At 39.4% G+C, this 23,893-nt stretch overlaps 1 protein-coding gene across 3 annotated transcripts; it reads left to right on the forward strand.

Annotated features, from left to right (window-relative positions):
- Positions 1-155: 155 nt before the first annotated feature.
- Positions 156-23,671, forward strand: pla2r1 (phospholipase A2 receptor 1). 3 transcript variants are annotated; one of them, XM_060879030.1, is made up of 30 exons: positions 157-461; positions 2,648-3,028; positions 4,682-4,855; positions 5,485-5,649; positions 5,757-5,870; positions 6,641-6,793; positions 7,447-7,635; positions 7,889-8,046; positions 9,097-9,207; positions 10,868-10,980; positions 11,063-11,232; positions 11,339-11,550; positions 12,300-12,445; positions 12,611-12,695; positions 13,149-13,284; positions 13,950-13,985; positions 14,363-14,523; positions 15,790-15,854; positions 16,524-16,618; positions 16,697-16,833; positions 17,410-17,527; positions 17,628-17,761; positions 17,855-17,990; positions 18,089-18,327; positions 18,394-18,580; positions 20,131-20,262; positions 20,412-20,534; positions 20,822-20,998; positions 21,335-21,364; positions 21,840-23,671. In XM_060879030.1, exons 1-30 carry the CDS (start codon positions 329-331, stop codon positions 22,046-22,048), a joined length of 4,419 nt encoding a protein of 1,472 aa, XP_060735013.1. In that variant the 5' UTR covers positions 157-328; the 3' UTR covers positions 22,049-23,671. The 3 variants fall into 3 exon arrangements, 2 of the variants coding, with proteins under 2 accessions (XP_060735013.1, XP_060735024.1); XR_009649092.1 differs by lacking the exons at positions 21,335-21,364; positions 21,840-23,671 and having other exon boundaries at positions 156-461; positions 20,131-20,344; positions 20,822-20,959; XM_060879041.1 differs by lacking the exons at positions 157-461; positions 2,648-3,028; positions 4,682-4,855 and having other exon boundaries at positions 5,518-5,649; positions 5,761-5,870.
- Positions 23,672-23,893: the final 222 nt, after the last annotated feature.

Raw genomic sequence — 23,893 nt, forward strand, 5'->3', positions numbered from 1 at the left:
AATGCATCTTAGACTAGTGTTTAAAAAAACTAGTGTTTTAAAATTCAGTGTCAGATTATTTCTGAGCCACGAGCGCGTGACAGACCGGAACCCGCCCAGAACCGGTCCGAGCCCGCGGGGGAACCTATAGGGCCCCTGTCTGTCTCTCTCTCTGCCTGTCTGTCTGCCTGTCTGTCTGCCTGCCTGCGGAGACACTGACGTAGGGAAACAAAAAAAAAAGTTGCGGAAAATTGCGAAAAAGAGGAGAAAAATCCCAGCTGCATGCAGGAAGACCTGAGCCAGGAATGAGCTCTTATTTCTCGCCGGAACTTTTCATCCAGCTGTGGAAATGCGACGTCTAACTTTTCACACACTAGTTTGCTTGAAGGCTTTTGCTTTGCTTCTTCTCACTAGTTCTAATCGCACTGCTGCTTACACACAACATGAAGTCATGCAGCAAAGTCAACTTTCCGAACAATACAGTAAGTCTGTTCTTCACATTAAACCGAGTTATTGTATGTATACAGATTTATATATCATCCGCGGATTTATACAGATTTATATATCATCCGCGGCTACATTGTTTATGGTCGTTGTTACGTTAAAGTTTTGTCTCTTTTAGCTGTGGTCTGCAAAATATATTAAACAACCTCGTCTTATTACAAACAATTATATATATATATATATATATATATATATATATATATATATATATATATATATATATATATATATATATATACTGAATGGAGCTTAATCATAGATATGATAAGCCTTAATATAAGATCTGTCTGTTTTTAAACACTTCGATGTTAATCCAATCTGATAGGATGTGGCAGATCACGTGACGTTTGAATGATGTTTGCTGCCTATAGGTCAGATCAGTTTTAGCTTTAGCTTGATGACGGCGCTGGATTTGACTGCAGTAAGGAATAAAATGTTTGCAGCCCTTAAAGCAGCGTTTGTTATTTTAAATAACATTAAATTAAGGACAGTTTGCATGTTCTCCCCGTGCCTCGGGGGTTTCCTCCGGGTACTCCGGTTTCCTCCCCCAGTCCAAAGACATGCATGGTAGGTTGATTGGCATCTCTGGAAAATTGTCCCTAGTGTGTGATTGTGTGAGTGAATGAGAGTGTGTGTGTGCCCTGCGATGGGTTGGCACTCCGTCCAGGGTGTATCCTGCCTTGATGCCCAATGACGCCTGAGATGACCCGTGCTGGCTCCCCGTGTAGTTAGGTAGTTCGGATAAGCGGTAGAAAATGAATGAATGAATAAATTAAGGACAGATAAATGAAGTGTGTGAGACACTGGACTCTGGCCTTCAGAAATGAAAGTCTCAGTGGACTTCTGGAGCTCACCCAGTATTTCAACTGCTTTCACATGTGGTCTCTGGTCTCTCAGTGGGAGGCACACACAGAACCTGCTGTCTCTCTCTCTCTCTCTCTCTCTCTCTCTCTCTCTCTCTCTCTCTCTCTCTCTCTGTCTCTGTCTCTCTCTCTCTCTCTACTAGTTCTATTCATTCAGTCCAGTTTACTTCAAAAGAAAAATAAAACTAACAGAGCAGAAAATACACTTTACAAATAGGAACTATCAATGCAAAGTGTGTGTGTGTGTGTGTGTGTGTGTGTGTGTGTGTGTGTGTGTGTTTCTAAGCTTCAGATTCTCAGTACAGATCACACTTTAATGATCTAATGTATAATGAGTGGCAGACACGCGTGCACACACACACACACACACCTTTCTCTAACTATGCTTGTGAAGACCTGATGGACTTCTACTGTTGCAGCTTAACCTTAACCTCAACAACAATAACAAAAAATGAAAAAAAAAAAAAAAGTGAAAACTCTTTAGGTGTGTTTTCACTTGAAACAATTCTGAAAGCTTCCTCAGGGAGACAAACGTCCTCTTAAAGGTTAAAACAGGTCTTGACATGAGCTGCTGTGCTTATTTCCTTCCAGGAATGTGCATGATTTCACTTTTGATGAGTCACCATATACAGAGAACTCAAAACACAGGCTGGAGCTCACTGAGGAAGTAAACATGATTCACATTTATTAGCTGGCTTTGGCTGTTTGAGACACTGAATTCCCCTTCACCCCAAAAACATTTCCTGAATTACATGAATGTAAAGAATGCAATTTAGTGGTCATAAGTAAAGTCAATCCCAAGTATGTTGCCTTTGGGCTTGTCTCAATGACCCAGACTACCAGAAAAAACATTCAACCAGAAACTTTCCTGTGGTCATTTCTGCAGGCTTTTACATTCGGCCAGGGCTCCTGTTTGAAGAAGTTTTTTTTTGTTGCCAGATGAGGTATTCGGTTTCATTTTCATGTCATTGTACGAAACAGACCCTCACCCTCAGATAGATTAGAGAACCCTGAAATATTAGGTGATGTGAAATAGGATCTAGTGGTGCTGTCTTTTTGTCTCTGAAAGATATAATCAGTCCTGTACATTAGCTGTCTTCTACAAATGTCTCTCATTCTCCACTAAGACTTCTCCTTAGGGGCAATGGGATATCAGTGTTACTTGCACTTATGTTGCTACAACTGGCACCCACTGGCTCTTTCTGGATAATATTCAACACCCCTGTACTAGACATTCTCTCATGTTTTTGTCACATTTTTTGTAAGTAACTAATATGTTGTATGTGTATGTTTCATGACAGATAAAGGTGTATTCCTTTTGGAGAGTGTTTTCTTGCATCGCTGTCTCTCTGCCAACTCTTCGGGCATCTCCCTGGTCAGCTGCGATCAGCCAAATGCTGGCTTGCGTTGGAAGTGGGTTTCTCGCCATCGCCTCTTTAACCTGGGGACCAGCAAGTGCCTGGGCATCAACTCTACGAACCAGCAGTCCGAAGTGGGATTGTTTGAATGCGACGTTCTCTTACACCCCATGTGGTGGCGTTGTCACGGCCACGTGTTGTATGGAACCACCCAGAAGAAACTAGTGGTGATGGGTTCGCGGGTGACAGTAAATAGATCCAGCCTGCATGAGTGGAGGATCTATGGGGAGCTTGGAGAGGCACCCTGTACTTACCCTTACGAAGGCAAATTGAGTTATCAATAATTTAATATGGTGATGCGTATACAACTTGCACGAGCTTATATCTCATATATTTATATGAAACAGAATATTAATTAAGCAAAAAGTCTGGGTTTGGACAAAATGATATATTTTCTTGGCCCAAAAAGTTGCATATAGTCGCTGTCAGGTGGAATCCTCGTATCTACAAAACCGTTATTTTTCAGGAAATTAAAAAAAACGCCGTACCTTATCTGCAGTGCACAGGGTTTAGTCCGCGTTGCAGTGGATTGTCTTGCGCTAAATTCCTGTCCTCAGACGAGCACCAGAACTAGCAGGGGTCAAGATTTTTTTTTCTTTTTTTTTGAAGACATTTACCTCAGAAGATGTGTTGATTCATTGCGACTCTTCTTGAGGAGAAATATGCTGCGAAGCTCTCCCGCGGAGTGAGGAAGAGGTGGACAGTTGAAGTGTCCAATTGAGTTATGAGATTTGCGCTCAAGCTATTTTCAAGACTTTATATTGGTTAATAACTTGTAAAAATAACAGACCCACGTGGGGACTGACCAATAGCATCGATATATGAAAAAATATGAAATTGACAAAATTTGGACATACGAGGTTTCCGCCCGACAGCGACGATATATGAACATAAAAGAACATTCATACTTCTGTTGCTCAAATCCATTTCACTACAAGTGTAAAAGTAAACAGACATACACTCACCGGCCAATTTAATAGGAATACCTGTTCACATGCTTATTTATACTGTAATAAACCAAGCCAATCATGTGGAAGCAGCGCAATGCCTAAATTCATGCAGATCCAGATCAAGAGCTTTGGCTAATGTTCACATCAAACATCAGAACAAGGAAATTGTATGATCTCTGGTGTTGGTGCCATATGGGCTATTTTGAGTATTTAACTGACTGCCGATCTTCTGGGATTTTCACACACAACAGTCTAGAGTTTAGACAGAATGGTGCAAAAAAACAAAAACATATTGTGATTGACAGATCTGTGGGTGAAAACACCTTGTTAATGAGAGAGGTCAGAAGAAAATGGCCGAATAGTCACTCTTTACAACTGTGATGAGCAGAAAAGACTCTCATGCATAAACACAATGAACCCTGAGGTGGATGAGCTACAACAGCAGAAGACCTATCCTGTTGGACACGTTTCTGAGGCTATCAAGGGCAGATTAAGAGAGATTAAAGTCACAGAGCACACACCTTTTCCCCATTTTAATGTTTGACATGATTTATTTGTGAACATCATTCTTCGAATGTGTCAAATTTCTATCTTGTAAGAGTAACATAAGCAGTTTCATTTAACAGAACGATTTTATCGCATTTTACAGTGTTGCTTCTTGGCAAAAAAAAAAGGCATAAATTTGGTTTCAAATGGTTCCTTAGTGTTCCCTCAATGGCATACAACATTGCATACTATAACAATGGAGTTATAAAACACTTGAGATTGCAGTATGGTAAGATAAAACAGATCACATGGTTTATATTCATGTGAATTGTTAGATTTCATCTCAAAAAATCCCAAACTGATCAGTGCACTCAGGTAGTGTACAAGTAATATGTATGTTCTTCTGAACAGTGTTCATTAATACAGTATGTTGGAGCCTTTTTTTTTTTTTTTTTTCTCAGTTGTGTTTTTGTGTGTGTAGAAATCCATACTTTGTTCGGGAATGCCCAGGGATCGCCCTGCGCCCTGCCTTTCCAGTACAGTGGGAAGTGGTACTGGGACTGCACCACCGAAGGCAGAGAGGATCAGCATCTCTGGTGTTCCACCACCAGCAGCTATGACCAGGACCAGAAGTGGGGATTCTGCCCAACTGAAGGTACACATCTAGACATGACACATGTTTGTCATCAGTTTGGCGACTTGGATATTAGCATGACCTTAAGAGTTTTTGTAATATCTTCTGTTAAGATGTTCAGTGTTGTATTAAAGACAGTATATATATTTCTTAAAAAATTTTTGTCTCTACATCCACAATATGTATTACATTTTATTTATCATAGCTATATATCATAACAGTTTACTTACACAATCATTGGTGTGATTTCTATACAGAGTGGTACAGTTTTATATTTAATAGACAGTTGTCTTTATATATTTAAAATTAATAAACAAAAAAACATGGCTATTATTGTTATTTTATTAACAGTTAGTATATATAGTGTCTAGCTTTAAGGCTTAATTTTTATGTATTAAGAAAAAATATATGTCATTCACAGGCTTTACTATTTTATATTCTCAAATAATATTTTCTTTAGCATTTCATATTTTAGACCTGAATGCTTTAAACATTAGAAGATTTCTCTTCTTTTCTTGCAATTTTAAGTAAAAAAAAAATTTAAAGAATGGGTTCATTTAATTTAAATAAGGCATTGTTCAGAAAAGACATCATCAAATCATGTTTTTTTTTTTTTTTCATTCATTTTCTGTGCCTTGTCTATTGCACAGCGCCTGGTTGTGATCCGCTGTGGGAGATGAGCGTTGAACTGAAAGCATGTTATCAGTTTAACTTGTACTCTCTCCTCACCTGGAGCCAAGCACTCACCTCCTGTCAATCACAGGGAGCCAGTCTCGTGTCTATCACTCACACTGCAGAGCACAACTACATCCGAGGTGTGTGCACACACAAGCACGCATGCGCACGCACACACCCCTACACTCTTTATGTTTATGAGTTAATGTATCTGCAGCCAGAATGACTACAACAAATCTCTCCACAGAAAGGCTTGCAGACATGGGTGTGATAGTCTGGACTGGGTTAAACCACTTAGCTCACGACGGGGGGTGGCAGTGGTCAGATGGATCTCCTTTTGCTCTGCTTCAGTATACTTCAGGTTTGAGCAAATACAGTAGTACTTCCCTGTTTTTCTGTACATTCCTGTACATCTTTATTGTTGTTATAGTAGCCATGAATTTTGGATGTAGTGATTTGCTTCAAAAACAATTCTGTATTACTATCGAGTCAGCTTTATTTTTTAGTTGAGTTTGACACTTTTTTCCAGCATGACCATTCTTCTTTTAAAAAAGAACCAGTAAATGTTATATCCTTAATGTATGTGCAGTTAAAATGAATGTCAGAATGAATTTTTTAAAGTACGACTGCTTGACAGAGTATTCAGACAGACTACTTAATCCATTACTCTGGCTGAATCTGTTGGATTTTGAGAGCACTTTGAAGCACTATAAATATGTTTTGTTATAGCTTATGTAGTTCACATATATAGTGAATAGGAAGCCATTTGAAACACGGAGTATGTCTGCATTATTTCTGTGTGTAGAGGAGTTATTGTGACCTATTTAACAGAATATAATATAATATGAGGAGCATCATGGACTCCTGGCCACAGATAGCTAAGGATTTGAACTCACAATCCCCTTAAGATAGGTTGAGCATGTTGCACCACACAGGATCCCTGAAAGAAATCCTAGATATCCTGTATTGCTGAAGTGTATCTATTAAAAACATTCGTGCAGCAGTGCATCTAAAAAAATTGCTATTTACCAGTCACTAGCTGTAATTAATTATGTAGATACTGGATGACCTAAATGATTGTCCACACTATAATTCACATCACCCTCTTTCCACTTTTCCTTTTGTGGCCAGACATGACATCACTCGTGGTGGGGCAGAACCATCTGTGTGGAGCGTTTAACTCAGCACTGGAGACAGGGCAATGGCAGAGCTTGTCCTGTAATTCTGCTTTGTCTTACATCTGCAAGAAAACCCCCAATGTCAGCAGGAGAGCTGAACCTATTGGTAACAAAACACATTAATCCATTTATCCATCTATCCATCCATTCATATAACTAAAGACATCAGATACATCTATACATCCAATCAGATTCATCCATCCATCAGTTCATCTAACCATGCTCATCAAATTCCTCAATCAATCTATCCAACCATTCATCCATCCATCCAACCATTCTCATCAGGCCCTTTTATCTATCCATTCAGCAATTCAATTAAACATCTATCAATCCCACATTAGATCTGTCCATCTACATTAGAGCCATACACATCAGATTCATCTAGAAATCCAATAATCCATCTATCTATCTGTCAATTTAAACAGATATGCATTCATCCATTAATTATTCTATCCATCCAAACATCAGATCCATCTATCCATCAATATATCTATCCAATCATTTAGCCATCCATCTACCCATGTGTGTGAACTGTTAGTATGGTTTAATAGTGTAGTTTCAATGATTTATCGCAATTTTTAAAGGAAATTTCCAACAATCCTAAGCATTGCCATAAATGAAAAAAGCTCAGTATGAGTGATAGAATGCATCCTTTTTTCTCCATGGTGATCTGGGTGTGAATATTCTACTGGGTTTAACAGCTGTGGCCCACCTGCAGACAATTTCTGTAAGACAGAAAGGTTTATATTTTAATTTCAGATAACTGGCAGTATAAAAGTACGGTGTGTCCAGATGGTTGGATTGATCACAATGGTTTCTGTTATCGCTATGTGGATGAGAAGGCGAGCTGGGACAACTCCTCTAACACCTGCAAGGCTCTCGGAGCACAACTGACCAGCATCCACACCCTCTCTGAGCAGGAGCTACTGCAAGCGCTGCTTATTAACGGTTATCATGAATGTTTTATATTCTTTTTCTATACAGAATAGAGTTACTATTTCAGCCATTGTTTATGTTTATATGATAATAAAGCTGTAAAGATTACTTTTATCATCTGACTATAAAAGTAATGAAGTAAGAGTTGCTCAAGTGTGCTTGCATATAACTGAAAAGTTAAGTTCACATCACATATATTTTTTAGAGTTCTTAATAAATACACAAGTGTTTAATAACCCGTCTTTATTTTCTGTTCGGGTTCTAGCCTCTTATCCAAAGGTGTGGATTGGTTTATATATGGAGGCTGGTTCTCCAACTGTTGAGTGGTCAGATGGCTCGCCTCTTACTCTTACATCCTGGCAACGTCAGCAGCCTTCCCCTCGCCACAAGGAAAAACACGTGTGTGTTGCTGCAGACAGGAAGGTGAGATCTGCTTTCAAATAATTTCATGTACATTGGATTCATAAACACCAGATTCTATACATCTAGTAATCCACATTAGATCCATTTATTTATTCATCCAGTATACTCACACATATCAGATTCATCTATATATCCAGTAATCCCCATCAGATCCATCTATCCAAACAGTTTCTATCCAACTGTTTATCCATCCGTCCATCCATACACTCATCCATTCATCAATGCATCCAGTAATCTACATAAGATCCTTCCATTTATTTATCCATACATCTATTTATACATCAATTATCCATTCATCCAGCTGTACATTCATACACATCAGAGCCATCTATACAGTATTTTCTAATCCCCATTAGATTCATCTACCCATCCAGCTAAGCATCCATCCATTCAACCTTATATTTATCTTTGTATTCATCCATCCATCAATCCTTCCAAACATATATTTAACTATATATTCAACCATCCATCCATCTATCCATCCATTATTCTTTCCATCCATCCGTGCATTCATCTTTCCATCCATCCAGTTATCAATGGCAGACAAATTAAATGTTTAAATACGATCCATCTGACCATTTAAGTATCTTTATTATTGAATACACGGATAGACAGGTCCTGATGATATCATAAACTAGTGCAAGTGACTCTATGAAGCACTGCCCGGTAATGGTTAAAATGATTACTGGATCTAGTTTAGTTAATACTGAAATCAGTAATTCAGTTAGTTGGTCAAATAATTTTATTCTCATTTTTAAGCATCATATTTTAAAGCATCAGTGACACAGTGGAAACCTGTATCTTTTCAAAAGTGTAGATCTCTGAATCAAAATGAGACTTCCCTTTTTTGTTCACACTACTTGTCTATATTGTATATGATGTAAATGATTCATATTAATACAGTGTTCTTGCCTTGCTAAAATCACACACATTAACATTTATTATTTTTAATGAAGTGATTATGATTATTAGGTGCTATTATAAATTAGGTGCTATTATAACCTTAGCATTTGTCTTTATTTATTTTTTTATTTGCACTGTGTACTATAGAACGGGAACTGGGAGGTAGAGGAGTGTGAGAAGATGTATCCAGCAGTTTGTCGTACTGTTGGCCTTGTACCCCTACACCCAACAGGAGAATGGGAAGAAGGATGCCCAGAGGTAGACAAAAGCAGCTGTATTTTGCATCCTGCATGAGTACATACAGTTTTGTGACACACACTTTCTTGCTCAAAGTTGGATCAAGGAAAAAAGTTATCAGAGCTCTGTTATCTTTGTATCTGTAGTCTGCATTATAGATACCTCAGAACATCATTTAAGCCTTAGCAGCACAATATTCATCACAGTTCTCTTACATTTTAAAGATTTCTGAATGACATCACCGTCTCACACTAGCTCAGGTTACAGCTTTGTGGAGTTATGCATGTTCTCCCCATTTCCTCATGGCAAAAAGAGCCAGGAGATGGCTTGGCTGTGATAAATCGGTCCTGTGTGTGAACAAGAGTATGAATATGTGTGCAGTGTACTCTGTGATAGACTGGCATCCTATTCAGGGAGGTTTCTGTCTCATACACACTGAATTCAGGATGGACTCCAGCTCCACTGCAACCCTGAGCAAAAACACTTCTGAGGATGAATGAATAAATGACTGAAAAAATGACTGCATCCAGATATAGCAACAAAAAAAAAATCAAGCAAGGCATTTACAGAGGCCTCAGTAATCTGGTAATGGAGCAAAAAACAGGAGATCTACATGAACCAATGCATGACTGGATGTAGGTCATATTACATAAAAGCAGCGCTGCTAATGTAATTTTTGTGCATGTTTTTTTAACATGTATTTCTGATGACTTTTATCATTTTGGAAGTTTCTTTCTTTGATATGATGGCAGATTAAACCGAAAGCTGTCATTTTCAAGGTTTAATGTCTAAACACCTCTTGGGCAGCTTTTGTCTGTTTTGCTAATCACATGGACACTTGCAAATGTGGGGTGGGAGTGTCTCCAGATCCAGCATAAAGCAGAAAAACAATAGTCTGATTGAATAGCTGACATGCGTCAGCCTGAACGTTAACTAGGCAAGGATTTGGCCTTGTGACAGAGATTGTTGGAGAATGACAAACTGACATGGGTGCCAACATGCCCTGAGACAAAAGAAGACAGAGTCTGGTTCCAGACAGAAATATACAAAGGCTTACACATATACACTTGCACATATGCTGGCAGAAATTAATTTACATGCAGGCTTGTACAGTGACCAGTGATGTGCACACACTCAAATACACACATGCTAAAATCATCATTTGAGGGGTATAAAAGAATGAAATGGTGGCAGATGGTTTCAGATCATTTCAGGGTAGTTTATGTTACACACCGTATGTTCAAGTGTGTGTGTGTGTGTATGTGTGTGTGTGTGCGTGTGTGTATGCCCTTTGCCTGTAAGAAGTGGGTCAGTGCAATCAGGGCCAAATGAAGAGCAGTTGTGGAAACAAAGTCAGGCAGCTTAATGAAATTTGACCTCTTCTACTAACCGCTAAATCAGAGCTCAGCCCTAAAAGCTACGCATTTCTCATTTTAACTTAGTTGGCTCACACCAGATGGATACTGTCAGGGGCCATCGTGTCATGTGCATGACTAAGATACTAAGAAAATGAACATGTTTCTCAATTTGATTAGATTATTTCAGTATTTTCAGATTAGATTATTAATGCACAAACTATGTCAGATTGTGCACTAGTGATGGGAGTCAACAGATACTGCATCATTCTTATTACTAAAATTATAAAAAGGTCTAAATTGGCACTCTGTCTTTGTAATTAAAGGAATGGAAGCGGAAAGGAAACTCCTGCTACACGATTGTAGATCATGAGCAGACTTTCGTGGATGCAGCAAAGGGATACTACTGTAAATCCTCTCTTGTCACTATCGAGGACAGGTATGTATTCATTCTTTTAGAAAAGCCGTACCTGCACAGCACATCATTTCCCAAAGCGGTGCATCTTTTATCTTTACCACAGGTTCGAGCAAGCATTTCTCAACAGCCTGATCAGTGCAAGGAACACTTCTGCATCCCAGTTTTACTGGACAGCTCTCCAGGACCAGAACAGGACCGGAGATTATCTCTGGTTGTTGCAGAACGGTTCCACAACACCTCTTACTTACACCAACTGGAATCGCCACCAACCCTGTGAGTCAGAGACTTTGTCATTAATCCTGATGCTTAAATTGATTTGCTTAGATTGATGTTAGGGGTAATATTACAATATATTATATAATGTATATATGTTTTGTAGTAGTGACCGGAGGAGGCTGTGTGGCAATGAACGGAGGGCAACGTCTTGGGCACTGGGAGGTGAAGAACTGCAATTCTTTTAAAGCCTTAGCGGTGTGCAAGCAGACTGTGAGCAGTTACCATGATGTCCTCATTCCCTTAACACATGTAGACCACATTGCACCCTGTAATGACGGATGGGAGAGTCATCCCGGCCTGCAGCACTGCTACAAGGTTTGCTTGAATGAATGAATGAATGAATGAATGAATTCTGGGGCATGGAAGCCTTTATTATCGCCACATGTACATTACAGCACAGTGTAATACTTTTCTTCGTATATATCCCAACTGAGGAGGTTTTGGTCGGTACACAGGTAGGGGGGAGGGGGGGGGGGTGGTTAAGGGCCTTGTTCAAGAACCCAACAGTGGCAGCTTGGAACCACGACCTTTCGGTCAACATCCCAAACCTTAACCATTTTAGCCACCACTGCCCCACATGAGATGCTTTCTAGTGTCAGGAAACACATCGCCATACAGGAAACCTGACACAGATGGAAATCTGAATCCTGTAACATAATTAGTAACCATAAAAAGTCCCTCTAGGTTTTCCAGAATGTTTTGTTTGTGATTGTTCCAGTTTTTGTCGAACGTTTTTCAACATTTAGGAGGGTTTTTTTTTTTTTTTTACAAAAAACTACTTTAATTGGTAGTTTTTAATTAAGAATTCTTCCTCTTTCGATGAGAACTGTATTCATTTTCGACACGTGACACAAAGTGGTGCTTTGGACAAACTTGTGTTGTGATGAAATAAACCACTAAAATTTTGTGAAATCCCAACAGAGGAAAACATATGGCTCACGCTGAAAGCCCACAGTATGTGTTTGTGAGTGTGTGTGCGAAGTTAGATGTACTTTCTGGGTTTATGTTGCTGTTGTGTTTGCTGAAACATCTTAACTTTTGTTTGCTCATCTTGGGCCTCTCAGGTCTTCCACAACGAGAAGATCTTGATGCGTCGCTCGTGGTCTGAAGCAGAGTTTTTCTGCCGCGCTCTCGGCGCAGACCTTGCCAGCTTTCACTATTACAACGACCAGGTGTTTGTCAAACAGCTCCTGACTAAGATGTTTGACAGGTTGGTTCACACAGTGATATAAGGCATTTCAGACTGTATCACAGTTTGTTTAGATATTGTTGTGTAATTACTTTTGAAAATAACTCTGTTATAAATCTCTGTTCTTATACAGAGTTTGTTTGAGAAGTTCTGCTTCCTCTCACTCGCTCTTTCTGTCTCCTCCAGTACAGAGGGTCGTTGGTTCTGGGTTGGCTTCACTAAAAGTGATCCACAGTCTGCTGGAGCCTGGGAGTGGTCTGATGGCACACCGGTGAGGAGAGGGAGGGAGGGAGAGAGAGAGAGAGAGAGAGAGAGAGAGAGAGAGAGAGAGATGGATACATGAATGCCTTAGACAGATGAAAGCTGAATTATATATTGTGTTGATTATATTTTTTTTGCCATTTATCGTTTACTCCAACTTATAATTCGTGCATTAGCCTCATATAGGCCAAAAAAAGATTTTTGTAAAATAGTTCTGTTTCTACCTGACCTACTAAGGGGCAATATATTCAAAAAAAGTTTCTATCTCTAAAATAAATGATGATAACAAACCCATTTATGATCTATGAGATGTCCAATGTGATTGTTTATAAGCATGTAAGGAATGTAAGGAATGTAATGTTACACAGAGGGAAAAACAACCGATTGAAAATGCCAGATAAGTCGATTTCAGAACTCCAGTGTGCTAGAAAAAAGATTTAAATATCTAATGTTCGTCTTGCAGGTGGTGAAATCCTTCATAGACGACAAAAACGAGGATTTGAGCACACATAATTGTGCAGTGTACAGCGATCTAACCAACACTCTCACACCCCGACCCTGTAACGCCAAACACGAATGGATCTGCAAGATGCCCAGAGGTGGGTCTCCCTTTGTCCATACATGGCTGTGTGTATACATGCGTGTTTGTATGCATGTTACACAGAGTTTTTCTAGTGAGTTTCTCAGATTTCATTTTTTAATTCTGTCTCACATGAGGCTGGAAACAAATGATTCGCTCTGGCGACCCCTAAAGGGAAAAGCCGAAAGTAGAAGAAGATGGTATAATTGCATGAGGAGTTGCTTTTGGGGCTATGATGGATTACAGTACGATGACTTGCATTAGCTTGCCATGGCGTAGTAGTTTAGTAGCACATTTGCTTCACACTTCCAGGGGTTCGATTCCCACCTACCCTGTGTGTGTGGAGAACTCCCTGTGTTTCATAGGTTTCCTTTGGCTACTCTGGCTTTGTCTCTAAATTATGTTTCTGTGTGTGTGTGTGTGTGTGTGTGTGTGTGTGTGTGTGTATTGTGCTCTGCGATAAAATAGCACTCTGTCATGGTGTCCCCTGCTTTATTCCCAAAGTCCCCTTGGATTAACTACATCCCTGTATAAGATAAGCACTAAAGGAGATGTATGTATGTATGTATGTATGTATGTATGTATGTATGTATGTATGTATGGATGGATGGATGGATGGATGGATGGATGGAAGGATGGAAGGAATTGCATGACTAACATTCCCATGTTTTCTTTTGTTTGTAGGAGTGGAGTTAACAAAGCCTTATTGGTACAACAATCGTAAGTAAACCAGCAGTACAAATGAGCTTTACTCCTCAATATAGGCCGAATAAGGAAACTTTAGCAATACCATTGCCGACTTAAAGAAGATAAAAATCAGAAAAAGGTTAGAAGATAATAAAGTCATTTTCAACTTAGATAAACAACTGGATCACCAATAGACATCACAGCTCTCATACATCTATCTGTGTGTCATAATTGCGTCAAGGTTTGCAACTTGATGTATGGATCTTTTGTGATTTTTCCAAAGAGCATATTGCGAAACTTCAGTATAGATTAAAATATTAATTGAATCTGACCAGTGATTTATTGCCCAGGCCTTTTTGCTAACAATGTGATGGAAAATGAGATTGTTAACACGGTATCTACATCTGTAGAGAACGAGCCGTGGGTTTTCTACCGTGGTGCCGAGTACTACTTGGTCAGCCAGCCATTCCCTTGGGAGTTGGTGTTGTTCGCCTGTAAGATGATGGGAGCAGACTTGCTGTCCTTACACTCCAAAGAGGAAATGGTGTTTGTCAGAGAACGCATGAAGAAAGTAGGTTAACACACTTGCACACACATACTGTACCAGAATGGAATATATTTCTTTTTCCAGGTAGAAAGAATGAAATGAATAGTGTACGGAGTCTCCTAAACGTCTCCATACATATAGCAAAATGGTACATTATTTATAAAATATCCTCTACATAATAGATGTAAATTATATGTAAACACACAAGAGATTTTTTCACACTGCATCTGCACTTAATCTTCATTCTAATGCACGCATGTAACCCCGAGTTGATGTCTCACACTTATAATTTAAAAGCAGGGTAACCATGGCTTTTTACCAAGGGTTCTGAAACGCTGCTCTGAATCTGGGTTTGTTTTATGTAGCGTTAACTTCACATTGTGGTGTCAAACCTGTACAGTGTAAAAGGATGTGGCCTTGTGAAGCCTTGCTACAATGTGAAGACTAGATGATTAGCAACAAACATACAATCAGAAACTGAACAGAACATGCCTTATATCATGAGAAATCCAGTAGCAACACTGCTCAATAGCGTCCGTATGCAAAACACAAAACATTACAGTCTTTGCCTTAACGAGGGGGAAATTGCCAACACTGAAAAATGAGCAGAAATCAACTTGTCATCTACACAACAAACTTAAAAAAAAAATGTAAAATATACCAGTAGATACAATACCTGCTTGGTTCCAGAAAGGCAGACCTGTTCTTTGTTCCCTCACTGATGTGAAAGCAGACGTTATAACGACAAGATGTTAAGACTTTATACGTCAGATTATGAAGAGCCAGGATTCATTGATAACCCCCGGTAAAATATGAGCAGTTGACCTATGAAAGGTCAAACACGATAACCCGGGATTCCATTTACCCACAGTTTACAAACTATGCAAACCTCTATGGCGTCGACTCTCCAAACTTTGGCTTCCAGTTTGGCTGACAGTGTGGTGTGTGTTTGTATTATACTCGCCCCTGGAAAAACACAAGTCTATCACAACCTAGTGGCAGCTTTATGATCCAGCCCTGAGAATGGTCTCAGTACGTTCTTCTTTCAACAGCATTCTTAACAGCAATATATATATAACTTGACCTTGTGCTAATAAGTCCTCATTTCCCCTATGTATGGAGACTTTTGGGACACCATGTAGGATATGGATAGAGAATTTAAAGCGCTCACACCTTCAGGGTGATGTGAAGACAGGACGGTGTTTCTAAGCTGGAACAGAGATGGCTGTGGAAGGGCCATTTCTGTTTCTTCTGCTTCACTCTATTTATTTTTTGCTCTGTCTGTTTTAGGCTGCTTACAATACTACTGAATGGTGGATTGGTCTGTCAGCTAACAGCGCACATGAAGGCTTCAGGTGATTTTTTTGCCTCTTTAAAAAAACATTTTTGCCTTTTTATGGAGAAAGACATCTGTGTTTATTAGAATGTACGGTGTGTACAGTGTTTTTGAAGCTAATCCTTATCCTCCTCCACTTTAGAACGTCTATGGCTATAGGGGAGAGAGGGAAATTCCTTAAATATAGCCATCCTGAGCACTGTTTTATACAGTACACAGTTTAAAACAGTGCTACTTCATACACTGTGCATATAAATAAACTACAATTAAAGAACTAAGCCTAAAAAAGAACCAATCGAAATAAGAAGAAATAAGAAAAATATTGTATATGATGTGCAATATAACATGTAGTAACAGTACAGAAAGCAAACATTACAAAATGTGATGTATGAAATGTGCAGGTGAGTTACATGTAGTAACAGTAAAAGTGCTGTGCGCAGACTGTCAGTCAAGTAAACAAGACTTTATGGAGTCATAAGGGATCTGTATAGTGGACATGTTTGTACTGAGGAGGCTAATGGACTGATGAAAGAAGTTCTTCCTAAGCCTCTTGGTTTTAGCCATCAGACTGCTGAAGCACTCGCCTGATTACAGCTGGTTGAACTGATAGTTACCGGGGTTGGTGGAGACTTTGCTGATTTTAACATGTCTATTTGTATTCTTCTGATCGTGTGTGTGTGTCTTCTAGTTGGACCGATGGAACAGCCCTAGATTATGAGAACTGGAAAAGTGGAATGCCTTCTAGACAACCTGGACAAAACTGCATCTCTATGTCTCTGACTGGTGAGCAGCAGCGAAATCTTCTCAAACACTCTCAGCGCTCCTCACAATCTCACTATAAACAACCGGTATTCTTTGCAGGGGCATGGTCAACAGCTCGGTGTGTGGATCCTCACAGTTACGTGTGTAAGCGCAGGACCGTGTCTGTGGTGGAGACACCAAGGGAGCCTCACTTTATCGGCGCCTGCCCAGAAAACTGGTTCTACTTCGGCCACAAGGTGAAACATACGGATAGACATGCACCGATTACTTAAAGTGCTGTACTAGAGCCATGAGCAGGGCTTAGTTTAACCGTTTTTACCAGTACATTGGTGACGTATTGGACATTTTCGATCAGTATAAACAAGTGACTTATTTTATCACCTCAATTCTGAGATAAAATTTTTCCCTTTTGGATAACCTGGTTGACGATAACGGATTTACATTTTAGATGCTTATGAACAAGCACTTTAGGCATCTCAAGAAGCAGAAATGGGTTTAATTTAACACCAGTGTTTTTGATGCTGATTTTTCAACTGTTTCCTATAACGATATTTAAATCACATCCATATCCAAGATGTAACATTAAGGGCGCTCAGCTCAAGACATAGTGTGTAGGAACATAGTTTTCATTAACAACACAATCAGGAAATGGAATGCAAACACCCCACAAGGTTAGTGAAATTTCACCAAATGTTTCCTTACGCTTCATTCAGTTTGTCTTACTAAACTGTTAACTTTTGCACAGCAGCTGAGATTCTTGTTTATTATTTGCTAGTGAGGTTTCTTATGTACTTCTTTGGTTTGATCTCCAGTGTCTGTTGCTGCATCTCCCATCCCGACCGGAGGAGGGGAAGAGCTGGACGGATGCTCAGTCCATCTGCTCTAGCTTCCAAGGCATGCTGGTTTCAATCGAGGATGAGATCGAGCAAGGTAAAAACTCTTGCAATCACTGAACCTAAACTCACAATGATGCACAACAATGGCATAGAACCTCTTAACTTTCTTATATATTTGTTAATCTTTGTTGAAGCTTACATCACTATGCTGCTTCATGGCCAATCTAATGGAGTTTGGATTGGCTTAAAGGATGGAGACACCATGAAATGGACCAATGGGAAGCCTGTGATGTACACTAACTGGTCACCTGTAGAGCTGGAGCACTCTGTAAGTGCAGATGTGCTGAAGTCACCAAATGAGTTTGTCGAGATTTGTGTCTGCTGATGCATTTAGTTTGTTTATTGTGTGCATCTACAACAGGAAGAGTGGTTGAGTGACGGGATCGAATCACTGTGCACTGTTCTGTCCAACACTCACAACTTTCATTTTACGGGAAAGTGGTACAAAGAGAAGTGCGCCAACAGAGGCTATGGGTTTGTGTGTCAGAAAACACAAGGCGGGTGTTTTTTTTAGTATCTGTTCTCCTAACTGACATGACTGCAAAAATTTTACATAATGAATCAGTAACTAACTGTCACTCTTTTCCCATCTCAGACAAAACCAAACGCCCCTCCCACTCATACCCTGGACCTGCCTCCCTTGAGTTCTCAGAGTACAAGAACCGAAGTTACCATGTTGTAAATGGCAACATGAGCTGGTACAAAGCACTGACTGCTTGTGTGAAGGAAAATGCAGAGCTAGTTAGTATCACTGACCCATTTCATCAGGCCTACCTCACTGTACTGGTCAACCGACTGGGATACCCACACTGGATCGGACTCCTCAGTCAGGACGTAAGTATAATTCAATTTGTATGTCTGTATTTGTGTGTGAAGACTGACCAAGTCCCCTATCCATAGGATGGTGTAAATTATCGCTGGATTGATGGCAGTAATAATATGTTCACACACTGGGACACGGTGGATGATGATGGGGACAATTCATTTGTGTTGGGAAATTGCGTGTATATGGACATCAGCGGTGGCTGGAGAAGAGCCGACTGTAACATGCCTCTTCCAGGAGCACTGTGCTACGTACCTCCACCCAGTGAGTTCCTTTCCACCTCACTCTCCATATTTTCCTTTACTTTCCATTTCCTTCCCTGTTTTCTTTTATTTTTTTCATTTCTCTTCCCCTTTCTTCACTTCTCTTCCCTTTTCTTTTCTTGTCCTCCATACATACTCACACATCCATGTCTATGCCTTACAGGTGCATCTCACTAGATTAGAATGTTGTGGAAAAGTTCATTTACTTCAGTAATTCAACTCAAATAGTGAAACTTGTCTATTATATAAATTCAATACACACAGACTGAAGTAGTTAAGTATTTGGTTCTTTTATTTGTTATGATTTTGGCCCAGATTTAACAAAAACCCACCAATTCACTATCTCAAAAGATTAGAATACTTCATAAGACCAAAAAAAAAACAATTTTAGTGAATTGTTGGCCTTCTGGAAAGTATGTTCATTTACTGTATATATACTCAATACTTGGTAGGGGCTCCATTTGCTTTAATTGCTGCCTCAATTCAGCATGGCATGGAGGTGATAAGTCTGTGGCACTGCTGAGGTGGTAGGCAAGCCCAGGTTTCTTTGACAGTGGCCTTCAGCTCATCTGCATGTTTTGGTCTCTTGTTTCTTATTTTCTTCTTGACAATACACCATAGATTCTCTATGAGGTTCAGGTCTGGTGAGTTTGCTTGCCAGTCAAGCACACCAACACTATGGTGCTTTTGAACACTGGACTTCAAAAAAAATATCAGCTTCTCCACCCTCCCTAAAGACCTTTGGTTTACAAATGAAATACAAAATTGCTCTCATCTGAAAAGCGGACTTTGGACCACTGGGCAACAGTCTAGTTCTTCTCCTTAGCCCAGCTAAGATGCCTCTGACATCGTCTGTGGTTCAGGAGTGGCTTAACAAGAGAAATACGACAACTGAGGCCAAATTCCTTCACATGTGCCTGACCCCTTGATGCCTTGACCCCAGCCTCAGTCCATTCCTTGTGAAGTTCACCCAAATTCTTGAATCAATTTTGCTTGACAATCCTCTCAATGTTGCGGTTCTCTCGGTTGGTTGTGAATCTTTTTCCTTCCATGCTTTTTCTTTTCTGTTAACATGCTTGGATACAGCACTCTGTGAACAGCCAGCTTCTTTGGCAATGAATGTTTGTGGCTTACCCTCCTTGTGAAGGGTGTCAATGATTGTCCTCTGGACAACTGTCAGATCAGTAGTCTTCCCCATGATTGTGTAGCCTAGTGAACCAAATTGAAAGACCATTTTGATGGCTCAGGAAACCTTTGCAGGTGTTTTGAGTTGATTAGCATGTCACCATATTCAAATTTTTTGAGAACTGTTTGGGTTTTTGTTAAATGTGAGCCAAAATCATCACAATTAAAAGTACCAAAGACTTAAACTACTTTAGTCTGTGTGTACTGAATTTATCTAATATACAAGTTTCACTATTTGAGTTAAATTACTGAAATAAACTTTTCCACGACATTCTAATTTATTGAGATGCACCTGTACATTCCCGTATATTATCTTATTAAAATGACCACCCTGAGCATCTACTCGAATATTATACCCCTTTGCAGAAAGCATTGCATTTTCCTCTGAAGTGGTGTGCTCAGACACATGGGTGAAGTTTCGCGGAAGCTGCTACAATTTCCAGCCCGTTGTGTTAAGAGTGCCTCTAGAGGAAGCCAGAGAACACTGCAGGAGAAAAGGTACCGCAGGCCAAGTGCGCCACGTTGTGTCTCTAGAGGGAACAGTTCCTGTACTCTTCCTCACTGCGACAGACTTGAGCAGGTTTGGTTCAGATGTTGGTTTACTTTGGGTGATTGATTCTGTTCACAACTTTGCACTGTCTCTGTAGACAATGTTACTGACATCCTGACCATCCGAGATGAGGAGGAAACCCGCTTCTTCCTGGAGCAGATGAAAAACTTTTATGATGGCTTTGAGACTGTGTGGCTGGGCATTTATTATAACACAGACAGTAAGAAGGATATTTGTATAAACCTAAATTAAAATAGCATTTTTACATCAATACAGTTTAATTGGCAATGGAATCCATTTTACTATTATAAGGGTCAAAGGAATTTTTTTTTATAATATTATACATGTAACTGTTAAAGTGAATGAACCCCAAGAATACCAGAATAAACCTTTTTTTAACTGTGTAATTTTTAACAGATAACATCATAGACACTGAAGCTATGATAAAAGTGACAGAAAAATGACATAATGAAATAGAGAATAACGAAAATGTTTTTTTTTTTTTAGTGGATGCTTTAACCTGGCTGGACGGCTCAACACTGGAATACACCAACTGGCGCCTGAAGGCTCCGGATGCGAGCGTGATGAACGCAGACACGTGCGTGTCGATGCGGGTATCAGATGCCGTGTGGCTCCTGGCCAGCTGCACAGATAGGCTTGGCTACGTATGCAAAACCCATTCAGGTGCAAACACATTCTCTAGACATCAGACCTCTGCATCTTGTTGCCATTATAAATCTGCTGGGAGGATTTACTTATACAGTTCCTACTTTTGTAAATGACTGGCCATGTTTTATAGGCGTCCACAATTTAGATATGATCTCTGACTCAGATGGAAAATTGGGTTATTTTTTATAGGTTTTGAATATAAAAACTCAGCTTCAGCCTCCAGAGTGATTATGTGCCAGGTTCATAAACATTATGAAATATCAGACTGCTGACTTTATATATTTGGCTTACATATAAAGTTGTGTGACTCATGCCATATTGCTTTCTTTCTTTGTTCTATGACACACTCAGTCCAAGACGTGGAGGTGGAGCCACTGACGGGTAAAAATGTTCTCTCATAATTCACTCGCTTGTCTTGCTCCTCTGCTTTGCTCCCCTTCACCACCCTTCCCTTCCTCTTTAAAACTACTGTATTAGTAATGTGATTATATAAGGGAAATTATATCAGTCATAAGTCTCAGCTGCCATCATATTGATTTCCCTGCACTCTGCTGAACTGTATTTCAGCCAGAGAAGGTTTCAGCTAAAGAAGATAGACTTCCGCTGACGAGAGTCAGAGAGACCTAAATTAGTCTTCCTCTCTTCTCTGATAGATAAACAAGTACAATTGTGAGCTCATGTATATGGATAAAAGGTAGTCAGCATCTACTACAGTGTATTCAGCTAACTTGTGATGATTCAGAAACATTTGTAATTGTTTGACTATAAGCTGTAGCAGCTGGGAATTTGCAGTGACTAATTTGTGAGACAAATATAATGAACGAACAAATAAACGGACGCTATTTTCCTCTTGCAGGTCTGCATCACGGAGTCATTCCAGCCGCAGTCTTAGTGGCCATACTGTTCTTTGCGGTGATGGCTGGATTGCTGTGGTTTGTGTATAAGAGGAACACGCTAAGTTTCCGGAGACTTCCGTCAATCGGCAGCGCCTTTTACAGCTCTCAGGCCACAGACTCCGACGGAAACGTGCTCCTGGCGGACCTAGAGACACACGCGGGGGATTAGCGTGTATCGGACATTTGGGTGGGGTGGATATGTCGAGACTTTTTTTTATATCCACAGGGATAGGAGTAGCTGACCGTTTTATTTTTGGATGCTGTGGTTAAGGATAGATTTAGGTATAGCATAGCAATAATTAACCGCATTAATAATTACATCCTCATATGGGTAGTAAGACAATCGTGTGTGTGTATGTGTGTGTGTGTAAGAGAGACAGTGTGTATGGAAAATTGAGAGAGAGAGAGAGAGATAGATAGATAATTTCCATCAGGGATACTGAGGTCAGGAACACACTTAAATCCTGCATCAAAACTGCATCTCATAAGTTTATTATTTCTCTTTGCTGTGATCCACAGCAGCTGCACTATGTACATTGTAATGCTTTTAAACATTATCATGGAAGATTAGGGAAAAAGGAATGGTGAAATATCCAGAGTTAAACAGTAAGGTTTTCTTGTTTTCTCAGTATCATGGAGACTTTGTGAACACCACTATAGACTGTTAGTACTTATCACCACAAACAGCATCTGCTGGGAAACATTATTTATGCAGAAACTACGACACACATTCATGTGAAGCTCGTTCTCAGAAGGCCAATCATGAAGGCCTTCTTCAGCAGGAAGTTTATTCTAGCTCGGGTTATGACAATAAACAATGCATCATGTAGTCTTTAATAGCTTTGAAATTAGCTATGGAAATACCAAAGCAGCAGCAAAAGCAGAGTTGTTTATTTTGGAGAGACACCACAGCCTTTTGTTATCAGTGTTTGAACATGGTTTCAGTGAGCGTTATTCTTTTGAATTGTGAATCCTGTTTTATCGGAACAAACTGTTGTAGTTTTTTTTTTTTTAAACAAGCACTTTATTTTAATTAAACTCCCCATGCTATGAGACTTTAGAAATCCAGCATTGATCCACACACCCTAAACCTGAACTCCAAATCACAAAACAGCTGTACATTAAAGAGTCAGGCATTGTAGCTGACTAATTCAGAATAACTGACTCGTATTAACACATATTATATATGTTTTTGGAAAATAGTCTTTGCTCCCTTTTTTTTTCCATCTGATTTTTTTTAATACTTTGAAAGTAAATTGTAAAAGGCCAGCTGTGCTGAGCTGGATTTAATGTGTATCTTAAAGCTGTAGTCAGTGTTGTTGTTTTAACATTTCCCACTTAGCATCTTTGCTTCTGTGTCTGATAAAGATTCCTGCATCAAATCATGTGTATGAAAATATTTTGTGATCTCTAGAAACCAGCCTTGGTATCGATCTCAAGACGGTCAAGCTTACACTTTGTGCACTGTTAACGGGGTTAATATTATTTTTCTGGTTGATGTGACATGACTTTTTTTGCCACATGGAATAAAACAGCTGTACAGTATTGAATCACGGTTTACAGTTTTACAGCCATGTTTGTTTTTGTTTGTAATGAAGTAATAAGAATAGTTTTGAATAGCTGCATGAAGCTGCCACAAGTTCCCTTCACTCTTATTCTTAATGTATTTTTATCTGTTGAATCTCTTGTGTAAAATCAGAAGCTTGTACATTCAGTTTTAACCTGTGGGATAAAACAGATTTTTTTTTTTGTCTTTTTTTGTCTGTTGAAATAAAGGAAATGTCTTATTTAATTCCTGCCCTCCTTTTTTTATTTGAAGATCTACAAATAGTTTGTGGAGAAAAAGGAACAAGACCAATGTGAGCTTGACTTCAGGCAGATGTTTAATAAACTTATTTTCAACATCAATGATCAGTTACTTTTTATTTCTATTTGTGTGCTTGTTTTAATCTCTTTAGAAAATGAGATATTATTTAGTTTAAAAAAAAAAAAAAAGTAGAAATATAATGGGCGG

Source organism: Tachysurus vachellii, chromosome 1, assembly GCF_030014155.1.
Source record: "Tachysurus vachellii isolate PV-2020 chromosome 1, HZAU_Pvac_v1, whole genome shotgun sequence".
Classification (NCBI taxonomy): domain Eukaryota; kingdom Metazoa; phylum Chordata; class Actinopteri; order Siluriformes; family Bagridae; genus Tachysurus; species Tachysurus vachellii.

Coding starts and splice junctions, on each gene's coding strand:
- pla2r1 (XM_060879030.1), top strand. CDS start 329: ATGCGACGTCTAACTTTTCACACACTAGTTTGCTTGAAGGCTTTTGCT. Junction 8,047..9,096: donor GTGTTGCTGCAGACAGGAAG/GTGAGATCTGCT, acceptor TGTGTACTATAG/AACGGGAACTGGGAGGTAGA. Junction 18,328..18,393: donor TCGGACTCCTCAGTCAGGAC/GTAAGTATAATT, acceptor CCCTATCCATAG/GATGGTGTAAATTATCGCTG.